General features: G+C 47.1%; 1 protein-coding gene across 1 annotated transcript; it reads right to left on the reverse strand.

Moving 5' to 3' along the window:
* Positions 1–1,592: 1,592 nt before the first annotated feature.
* Positions 1,593–8,675, reverse strand: LOC138360144 (uncharacterized). The gene is made up of 2 exons (XM_069320086.1): positions 8,160–8,675; positions 1,593–7,771 (listed from the first exon to the last, which is right to left on the reverse strand). Exon 2 carries the CDS (start codon positions 6,506–6,508, stop codon positions 3,503–3,505), a length of 3,006 nt encoding a protein of 1,001 aa, XP_069176187.1. The 5' UTR covers positions 6,509–7,771; positions 8,160–8,675; the 3' UTR covers positions 1,593–3,502.
* Between the last annotated feature and the right edge of the window lie 2,325 nt (positions 8,676–11,000).

Genomic DNA, 11,000 nt, shown 5'->3' on the forward strand with positions numbered 1-11,000 from the left:
ATGAATAGTATTTGCTTCCACAACCTGTTCCCCAAGTGCATTCCATTTTTACACTACTCTCACGCTAAAAGAAAACTTCCTAACATCTCTGTGACTCATCTGAGTTTCCAGTTTCCACCCATGTCCCCTCGTTCTGTTATTATTATGTGTGAACATTTCATCTATTTCCACTTTGTCAATTCCCCTGAGTATTTTATATGTCCCTATCATATCTCCTCTCCCCCTTCTTTTCTCTAGTGTCGTAAGGTTCAGTTCCTTCAGCCGCTCTTCATATCCCATCCCTCGTAACTCTGGGACAAGCTTCGTCGCAAACCTCTGAACCTTCTCCAGTTTCTTTATGTGTTTCTTCAGGTGGGGGCTCCATGATGGCGCGGCATACTCTAAGACGGGTCTCACGTAGGCAGTGTAAAGCGCCCTAAAAGCCTCCTCATTTAGGTTTCTGAATGAAGTTCTAATTTTCGCCAGTGTAGAGTACGCTGCTGTCGTTATCCTATTTATATGTGCCTCAGGAGTTAGATTAGGTGTCACATCCACTCCCAGGTCTCTTTCTCGAATCGTTACAGGTAGGCTATTCCCCTTCATTGTGTACTGTCCCTTTGGTCTCCTGTCACCTGATCCCATTTCCATAACTTTACATTTACTGGTGTTAAACTTCAGTAGCCATTTCCCTGACCATCTCTGCAGCCTGTTTAAGTCCTCTTGGAGGATCTTACAATCCTCGTCTGTCACAACTCTTCTCATTAATTTTGCGTCATCCGCAAACATTGACATGTATGATTCCACTCCTGTAAACATATCATTTACGTAAATTAGAAAGAGGATTGGTCCCAGCACCGATCCTTGAGGTACTGCACTTGTTACTGTTCGCCAGTCCGACTTCTCGCCCCTTACCATTACCCTCTGGCTCCTTCCTGTTAGGTAGTTCTTAACCCATACTAGGGCCTTTTCGCTTACTCCTGCCTGCCTCTCAAGTTTGTATAGCAGTCTCATGTGCGGTACCGTATCAAAGGCCTTTTGGCAGTCAAGAAATATGCAGTCTGCCCAGCCTTCTCTGTCCTGCCTTATCCTTGTTACTTTATCATAGAATTCTAAAAGGTTTGTTAGGCATGATTTCCCTGTCCAGAACCCATGTTGGTGCTTGGGTGCTTTCCTGATTATCTCTTTGTCTTTTCTTTATCATAACTCTATCCTCACCCATTTATTCTCTCCTCTCCTCCCTATTATTATAGACTGTGGGTTGGTTGGTGTTGTCGTCGTCGATCCTTCTCTATGGACAACCCAACCCACAACTCGGCAGAGTGCTTATACTAGGAGATCACCCTTGGCGCTTCTGGCTCTTGGAGAGGGGCTCAACGTCACACGTTTAGGGGATGCGGCTCCAACACTTAGCCTCGTTGTCACGTGCACACACCCACTCGAGCCGCTGTGACTCCCCACTCTCTCCTTATGAGATATGACCTCCTCAATCCCCTATGACTTACTAGTATTACCTCTTACCCTGTCCACAGCAGTGGTTCAGGGTTCTTCCTCTCTCTCTCTCCTTCTTTACTACCTCCTGGGAAGCCTCACTAGGACAAGGGCAAACACCAGCAAATTGTGACACATTTACTGAACAAAGCACATACACGATACATACACACATATAATAATAATGAATCCTATACTCTATAATATCACAATCAGGTTGCACTCCAATACCATCAGAACTCTATTATCAGCTTATCAAGTGGTATCCTATCTCCTGGTTCACCACCTGATACTATTAACCTCCTCAAGTTGGTCAAGCCTACACACTGTTGCACCATCAGCAAGATAACATATATATATAGAAAACCAGCATTTGAATGCAATAACATATACCAGTATAAATGTTCATTGATACTTCAATATAAAAAACTCCTTGACATAAGGATGCCAACAGTCACTCACCTCTCACTGCGTCTTGCACGCTACTGACAACCAAACACTATCAACTCCCTATAAGTAATCCACCAGAACTTCCCCTTCCACCTCTGGAAGTTCACTACCCTAATATCTTTAGGTTCTGCCGGGCTTCACTACCAGGATCCTCTGCAGCTCCTCCAGGCTGCTATCATGAAGTTTCCTTGAGTAACTACGGTGCTTCACCCTTCAGCTAGGTTCCTCCACAGCTCTCTTGGCTGCTACACCATGAAGTTTCCCCGAGCAACTGTGGTACTTCTCCACCTCTACAGAAGCACATGACACTCCTCTTCACTGCTGCTTCTCCTCACAGCTCGAGGTCCTCTGCTCCACTACCTTGGAGTCTCATCAGCTACTTCATCTGCTGGCTTCGAAGTTCTCAGCAACTTCTTCCCCCAAAGACAAACCTGCAACCAATCGACGTTCCAATAAAATGTTCCCCTTTAACACATAAACAAAAATAACCACACAATATGCTTGCCTCAAACCTCTATCTGTCCTCTACATACAGTGAGAGTGGACTCCCCCGTTTTGGGCGGGTCCATACTCCACCTCGCCTGGCGGCGGTCCTCACTCGCTGGGAGGGTCTTCCTCCATCCGGAGCCAGGCTCCCTCAGTCGTCCGCCAGCGCTCAGAGGGGGCGGACGTCGCTCCGTGTTCCTCCCTCTCCACTCTCTTATTTCAGGCTTTCTGCCTTATTAAAACATGTCTAACTTATAAATAAACATTGCTACTGTCGCTGGGCACACGACCAACTACAAGTGATCACTATGAACTGGCGTATATCGTGCTTACCACAGAACGTCTGGTCGAGGGCGCTTCTTCCTCTGACGAGGCTTGGTCAGGGCGCTCCACGGCCCACAATAATGCTTCTGGGCGATTTAATATCTGCTCGTCGACCAGGACTTGAGACCACAACGTTCCCAGCTCGATTCCACAGCTGGCACGTCTGCACACCTCTCTTCTCTTAGAGATATATCACTAGGGGTTCCCTTCTGACGGGAGCTCAACGGAGCGCGGCTTCCCCCTGCGATGTCTGGCACTCAAGTGAGGTCAAGGTCCTCCAGAAGCGAGCCTCACGCCTCCAGCAAAATGTCCACATCTCCTAGCCAGTCATTTATCTGTTTTCTTCTTCATTGCCCTTAATCTCAAACTGTTACACATATCCAACCAACTATTTTACATATGCGTTATCACCTCAATACTTGCTAGACCTTCTAGTTAGGTCAGGCTTGCTGAATAACTCTCAAGAAGGGAGACTCGTTTCTCCTGCAGGCTGAGATCATAACACTCCCCTCCCCTTATTTTTGAGAGTTATTCTAGTGGCTAGGCTCGAGATAACGCATCAGCCACTACATTGTCTCGCCCTTTAACCGATTGGTTCGACCGGTTAGTCTGTTTACATACTCCCTTAGAAGTCTACAATTAGTTCGTTGCTCCTTGCAACATCCGGCTCACAACTCTCCAGGAACGTGATCTTCTCATAAACGATCTGACTTATCTGGCACCTCTTGGCTAGGCTGTCCTCCTTGGACGCCTGCACTCCTTCGGTCCACTCTACTTACTGTCTCCACCCTCCGTTTCCTCGTCTTCTTCTCTTCTCGTCCAGAGTCAGACATCTACTGTCTGTACCTCCTCTGTCGTCTTCATACTTCCATCTACTGCCATTATACTTTCGCCTCCTGTCATCATACTTCACTCCCTCGTCTTCACCGACGATTCTCCCTTTCGTCTCCTCATTTATCCAAGACATCGCCTTGTTTGACCTCCATCGAGTCCTCGGCTTTCTTCTATTCCTCCATGCTTGCATCATCATCCTCTTCCCACACTTCTCACCTCTATACCACTCCATTTCTTCTCCTTCAACTCTTCTTCGTTCCCTAAAAGTTTCTTCGGGAACTGTATTACATCCAACAGCACTCGACCGTACACGTCGCCTTGCCTCTCCCAGAGTGCTCGTAAGCATCTCTCCACACATACTGTCTCTTCTCCTTTCATTTTCTCGGCTATTACTCTTCTTCACTATCTTTTCTCCCCGTTTTCTGTGAAACATGTCAACTCTTGACATCTCAAACAACTTAACTCCACTATCCCTATGTCTCTGTGCTCGTGGACAATTTGACGCTCTACTCCCGTCCTCAGTATGTCCACATCTTTCCTCATTCCTACTCAGCACAGTTGCATTCACCTTCCGACTCTTAATTTCAGCAGTCTGGGCTCTACTCAGGTCCGCTCTCTTCACATGATTCTTCTTCGGCTGGGCCATCTTCACTTTTGACCTCACCGAGACTTCATTTTCCTGGGCTGGCCCTTCATCAAACAGCCACGCTATATCTACGTCGATATCTTCCACCGGCTGAATCGACACTGTCTCATCTTCTCCAGCGTCTCCCTCGTCGGCCACCTCTGCCTTCATCACTACCGAGACAGGGTTTTCAATGGCTTGGCGGTCTCCTGACTCATCTCCTCGGATGTCAGTCAGGTTCACACTCTCAGGTGTCCCACCCGTGCAGTGGCCTTCTGGGCACTCCTCTGGCACAGTCTCCGCTACGACTCTCGGCAACACCCTTGTCCCGCACAAGTCATTCCCCAGGATCACTTGGACTCCTGGAACAGGTATGTCGGGGCACACTCCCAACATCACCTCCGCCGACACATATTCCGACCTTAGCTGGACAGTACAAACGGGCATGTCACTCTCAGACAATAACCCATATACTTTCATCTTCCCACTGCCAGCTAACCGTCGATTATTCCCAATCAGGCTTCTCGTAATCAAGCTCTGATTAGCTCCGGTATCTCTTAAGATACCAACTTCTACCTCAGGTTGGCCTCCTATACTGATCCAACCTTTGCTCATGAACGGCCTATACCTCTCGTTCACTAAGTTCGCTCTCTGTGGTTTGTCTTGGAACACATTGATATATTTGCTTCGGGGGTCACACATGGCCAGGGTCACAACTCTCTTGCCCTGCCGACAATCTCGCATCACGTGACCCAATCCGTTACAATTGTAACATCTCATCTGGGTAAAGTCTCTTCTATATGTGCCAGAGTAGCTCTGACTCTGTCCACTCGCATGAGAATTCCTCGGGCCAGGTACACTACTTGCACTCTGTGGGGTTCTACTGGACTCTTGATTTCCAGGATAACGATTAGTTTCTCGTTTTGCTCCTCCATCCTCACTCTCAGATGAAGTGCGCGACCTACTCTTCTGAGTTTTAGGGTACTTACTTTTATCTGCCCATTTATCAAAATTTTTCTCACCCCAGACTCTTCTGGGTCTTTCATAATTTCTTCCTCCCCAGACTCCATTGGATCTGCCATTGCTGCGTCTCGCCTCGCTTCTCACTCTGTTCTCCCTCAAGCTCTTGTATGCTTCGGTAATCATATCCGCCCTATCTGCGGCATCTTTCACCTCCTTCATCCCTGCTTCTTGGATCTTGAACTTTGTTTCGGGATGCATCATCTCCAAGAACTTCTCCATGACCATCAGTTGCTTCAGGTCAGCGTAAGATCCAACTCCAGCAGCCTCAATCCACTTCTGGAATCGTCTTTCCAGATCTCTTGCTGTCTCAGCAAACGTACACGCTCCAACTTTGATCATCTCTCTGAAGCGCTTCCTATAAGCTTCTGGGGTTAACTGAAACGAGCGCAATATGCTGCTCTTTACTGTGGCGTAATCCTGGCACTCTTCCAGCGACAATTGGGTGTATGCCTCCCTGGCTGCACCGGTCAATCTTAACTGGACCAGCTGGGCCCATTCCTCCTGTGGCCACTCTTTGATGCTGGCTACTTTCTCAAAATGCTCGAAGAAGCTCTCTGCCTCTTCGGGAACAAACAAGGGAATGTCCTTCTCCCTAACCCTAACATCTGGTGGGTGTGATACCTGGGTGGTGCTCTCTGGCAACCCATGTTCAATCCTTTGCTCAGCTAAGGTTCTATTCGCTTCTATCTGCATTTGTTTTGTTCTCTCTTTTTCTTTTTCGACCTGGGCTTTTTCTTTCTCCTGTTCCAACTCCAGTTCTCTTACTCTGGTTTTCTCTTTTTCTTTCTCTTGTTCCAACTCCAGTTCTCTTACTCTGGTTTTCTCTTTTTCTTTCTCCACCTCTAGTCTTGCTTTCTCTTTTTCTATTTCCAGTCTGGTTTTTTCTTTTTCCTTCTCTGCTTCATTTTTCATCTGGAGTTCTAATTTCATCTTTTCCAGCTGGAACTGTCTCTCCTCACGCTGTTGTTGGATCTGGAGCTCTAACTGGAATCTCTCCAAGCTCCTATTTCGGCTACTCCTACTACTGCGGCTACTCTTGCTGCTCCTACTCGATCCCTGGGATCTCACTTCATCCTGCCCATCATCCTCCTTTCTACTTTCAGCTCCTTTCTGGGCTCCTTGTTCTGCCGCTTCATTTTTGGCTCTTAACTGCCTCAGGATCTCATCCTTCATCCCAGCTACTTTAGATGCTTTCAACCTGATGCCACATTTTTCTGCTATTTGTTTCAATTGATCCTTCGTGCAACCTTCTAAATCCTCAGGCTTGCCTGACTCCACAAACGCTTGCACCTTATCCATCTTTGTCCTGTGAGTCTTCCCAAGAGAGAATATACACCTGCGTTCACACAGTTTATCTATTTCAGCAAGGGTGTACAAATCCACTCTTGGACAGGGTGTGGGTGTGTCAGTTCACTCTCCCGGACACAGGCCCCCAATTTATTATAGACTGTGGGTTGGTTGGTGTTGTCGTCGTCGATCCTTCTCTATGGACAACCCAACCCACAACTCGGCAGAGTGCTTATACTAGGAGATCACCCTTGGCGCTTCTGGCTCTTGGAGAGGGGCTCAACGTCACACGTTTAGGGGATGCGGCTCCAACACTTAGCCTCGTTGTCACGTGCACACACCCACTCGAGCCGCTGTGACTCCCCACTCTCTCCTTATGAGATATGACCTCCTCAATCCCCTATGACTTACTAGTATTACCTCTTACCCTGTCCACAGCAGTGGTTCAGGGTTCTTCCTCTCTCTCTCTCCTTCTTTACTACCTCCTGGGAAGCCTCACTAGGACAAGGGCAAACACCAGCAAATTGTGACACATTTACTGAACAAAGCACATACACGATACATACACACATATAATAATAATGAATCCTATACTCTATAATATCACAATCAGGTTGCACTCCAATACCATCAGAACTCTATTATCAGCTTATCAAGTGGTATCCTATCTCCTGGTTCACCACCTGATACTATTAACCTCCTCAAGTTGGTCAAGCCTACACACTGTTGCACCATCAGCAAGATAACATATATATAGAAAACCAGCATTTGAATGCAATAACATATACCAGTATAAATGTTCATTGATACTTCAATATAAAAAACTCCTTGACATAAGGATGCCAACAGTCACTCACCTCTCACTGCGTCTTGCACGCTACTGACAACCAAACACTATCAACTCCCTATAAGTAATCCACCAGAACTTCCCCTTCCACCTCTGGAAGTTCACTACCCTAATATCTTTAGGTTCTGCCGGGCTTCACTACCAGGATCCTCTGCAGCTCCTCCAGGCTGCTATCATGAAGTTTCCTTGAGTAACTACGGTGCTTCACCCTTCAGCTAGGTTCCTCCACAGCTCTCTTGGCTGCTACACCATGAAGTTTCCCCGAGCAACTGTGGTACTTCTCCACCTCTACAGAAGCACATGACACTCCTCTTCACTGCTGCTTCTCCTCACAGCTCGAGGTCCTCTGCTCCACTACCTTGGAGTCTCATCAGCTACTTCATCTGCTGGCTTCGAAGTTCTCAGCAACTTCTTCCCCAAAGACAAACCTGCAACCCATCGACGTTCCAATAAAATGTTCCCCTTTAACACATAAACAAAAATAACCACACAATATGCTTGCCTCAAACCTCTATCTGTCCTCTACATACAGTGAGAGTGGACTCCCCCGTTTTGGGCGGGTCCATACTCCACCTCGCCTGGCGGCGGTCCTCACTCGCTGGGAGGGTCTTCCTCCATCCGGAGCCAGGCTCCCTCAGTCGTCCGCCAGCGCTCAGAGGGGGCGGACGTCGCTCCGTGTTCCTCCCTCTCCACTCTCTTATTTCAGGCTTTCTGCCTTATTAAAACATGTCTAACTTATAAATAAACATTGCTACTGTCGCTGGGCACACGACCAACTACAAGTGATCACTATGAACTGGCGTATATCGTGCTTACCACAGAACGTCTGGTCGAGGGCGCTTCTTCCTCTGACGAGGCTTGGTCAGGGCGCTCCACGGCCCACAATAATGCTTCTGGGCGATTTAATATCTGCTCGTCGACCAGGACTTGAGACCACAACGTTCCCAGCTCGATTCCACAGCTGGCACGTCTGCACACCTCTCTTCTCTTAGAGATATATCACTAGGGGTTCCCTTCTGACGGGAGCTCAACGGAGCGCGGCTTCCCCCTGCGATGTCTGGCACTCAAGTGAGGTCAAGGTCCTCCAGAAGCGAGCCTCACGCCTCCAGCAAAATGTCCACATCTCCTAGCCAGTCATTTATCTGTTTTCTTCTTCATTGCCCATAATCTCAAACTGTTACACATATCCAACCAACTATTTTACATATGCGTTATCACCTCAATACTTGCTAGACCTTCTAGTTAGGTCAGGCTTGCTGAATAACTCTCAAGAAGGGAGACTCGTTTCTCCTGCAGGCTGAGATCATAACACTATCCTCACCCTTTCCCTCTTCTCTTTCTATTCACATCTCTTCTTTCACTATCATCTCAATCCTGAAACGTTCTCTCTCTCTCTCTCTCTCTCTCTCTCTCTCTCTCTCTCTCTCTCTCTCTCTCTCTCTCTCTCTCTCTCTCTCTCTCTCTCTCTCACTCACTTACCCACCCAATCTCTGTGTACATTAACCATGGACGTTACGACTTTTAACCAATCAACATTCTTTTATTTTCTTTGCTGACCTCATCTTTACTCCTTGGTGTCTGTATCCTCTTCCTTCCTTCTTTCTCCCTTAAGGAGTAAGGAGGACGTCGCCACGGTCGTTCATCTTCCAGGTTTGGATAATAATCTGACCCCTAATGAGTTTGAACATTAGTGGGGCTGAGACCTTAATGGTGGAGTCTGATCTGGGGCTGAGAGTATCTGCGAGTTGAGTATGGGTATTGTCTTTTGTGTGTGTGTGTGTGTGTGTGTGTGTGTGTGTGTGTGTGTGTGTGTGTGGGTGTGTGTGTGTGTGTGTGTGTGTGTGTGTGTGTGTGTGTGTGTGTGTGTGTGGGTGTGTGTGTGTGTGTGTGTGTGTGTGTGTGTGTGTGTGTGTGTGTGGGTGTGTGTGTGTGTGTGTGTGTGTGTGTGTGTGTTGTGTGTGTGTGTGTGGGTGTGTGTGTGTGTGTGTGTGTGTGTGTGTGTGTGTGGGTGTGTGTGTGTGTGTGTGTGTGTGTGTGTGTGTGTGTGTGTGTGTGTGTGTGTGTGTGTGTGTGTGTGTGTGTGTGTGTGTGTGTGTGTGTGTGGGTGTGTGTGTGTGTGTGTGTGTGTGTGTGTGTGTGGGTGTGTGTGTGTGTGTGTGTGTGTGTTTACGTATTGTGTCTGCAGAATCGACCTATGAGCCCTTGGATCCCCTGTGTGTGTGTGTGTGTGTGTGTGTGTGTGTGTATGTGTGTGTGGGTGAATGACCCCACTGAGAGGTCTTTGACACGTCCTCTATCATATCTCATTGTGTTTCGTATAAATGTATTTTCTTTCTCTTATATATAATCTCTCTCTCTCTCTCTCTCTCTCTCTCTCTCTCTCTACCAAGAACCTTCAAGTGCCGAGACCACAAAGAAAGCACTATCAAAACGCCAACAGGATCTGGACTTAAGAGCCTTTCAGTAAATATTTCCAAGAATGCTTCCCAGTTGAGGGCAACTCAAAAGAACCACTTAAGGGCTCGGCTGGAAGGACAGAAGCGGTGCTCCCTTTATCTAAAATATTGGGAGATGAGTGGGCTGCGTTAGGGAAAAAAAGCGGGGGAGAAATAAGTTGATAAATGAGGGAGGGGGAAAGTAATTATACCTATCAGTTTGCACCAATCAGTTACGAACGGAAGTGAGATGTAGTTCTGATTCACGAACACCAGAATGTACAGCTTTCCAAAATTTTCTAAAGGTGATAGACCATGTGGAACAAGACACAGACACACACACTTACGAGGTCTACTTACATGTGTTACATCTTATCTCGATTATGGCGGGTTTTGCCTCTATTTACCAAAGCCGTTCGTAAGTTGCGAAGTGCCTGGTAGTTCTCCTATAACAACAACAAGCCTGGGATTGAGGACGAATTTGTAGCACTACGGAGCTCCTAAACTGTTTAGCAAATACACACAAAGGTACGATGACGGAACTAAGAGAGAGAGAGAGAGAGAGAGAGAGAGAGAGAGAGAGAGAGAGAGAGAGAGAGAGAGAGAGAGAGAGAGAGAGAGAGAGAGAGAGAGAGAGAGAGAGAGACCTAACTATCTCAGCTTGCCTATATGTAATGACCAAACTAAACATCAGAAGACGAAGGGACGACAACGATCTTTCGGTCCGTCTTGGACCACTATATCAAGTCGATTGTCAAATCTGTTCTTAAGTTTTGAACGGACCGAAACGTCGTCGTCTCTTTATCTTCTGGTGTGTGGATTGGACATCAAATCTTCAGCCCCGTTATTGTGACCCATCGTCTTGCCTGTTTGTGCTTTTCTTAGTTAGGTGTGATATCATCCCTGCTCTTAAAATAGTCAACGGAACAACGCCCAAAACGCAGTCAAATCATAACAGAGAACGAAAAGGCAATGTAAAGGATTTGAGTGAACTCGTGTCGGAAGACCTCACCTTTAAAGAACACAATAAAGTAGCCGTCACAACTGCAAGAAAATGACAGGTTGGATAACAAGAACCTTTCACACTAGAGATGCTATACCGATGATGATACTCTTCAAGACGCTTGTGCTCTCTAGAGTGGAGTACTGCTGCACAATGACAGCCCCTTTCAAATCAGGAGAAATTGCTGACCTGGAGAGCGTGCAGAGATCCTTTACTGCT

The sequence above is a fragment of the Procambarus clarkii genome, unplaced genomic scaffold (genome assembly GCF_040958095.1).
Source record: "Procambarus clarkii isolate CNS0578487 unplaced genomic scaffold, FALCON_Pclarkii_2.0 HiC_scaffold_97, whole genome shotgun sequence".
In the NCBI taxonomy this organism is placed as follows: domain Eukaryota; kingdom Metazoa; phylum Arthropoda; class Malacostraca; order Decapoda; family Cambaridae; genus Procambarus; species Procambarus clarkii.

What these genes read in the sequence shown, in the direction of transcription:
- LOC138360144 (XM_069320086.1), bottom strand. Translation starts at nt 6,508, where the DNA reads ATGGATAAGGTGCAAGCGTTTGTGGAGTCAGGCAAGCCTGAGGATTTA.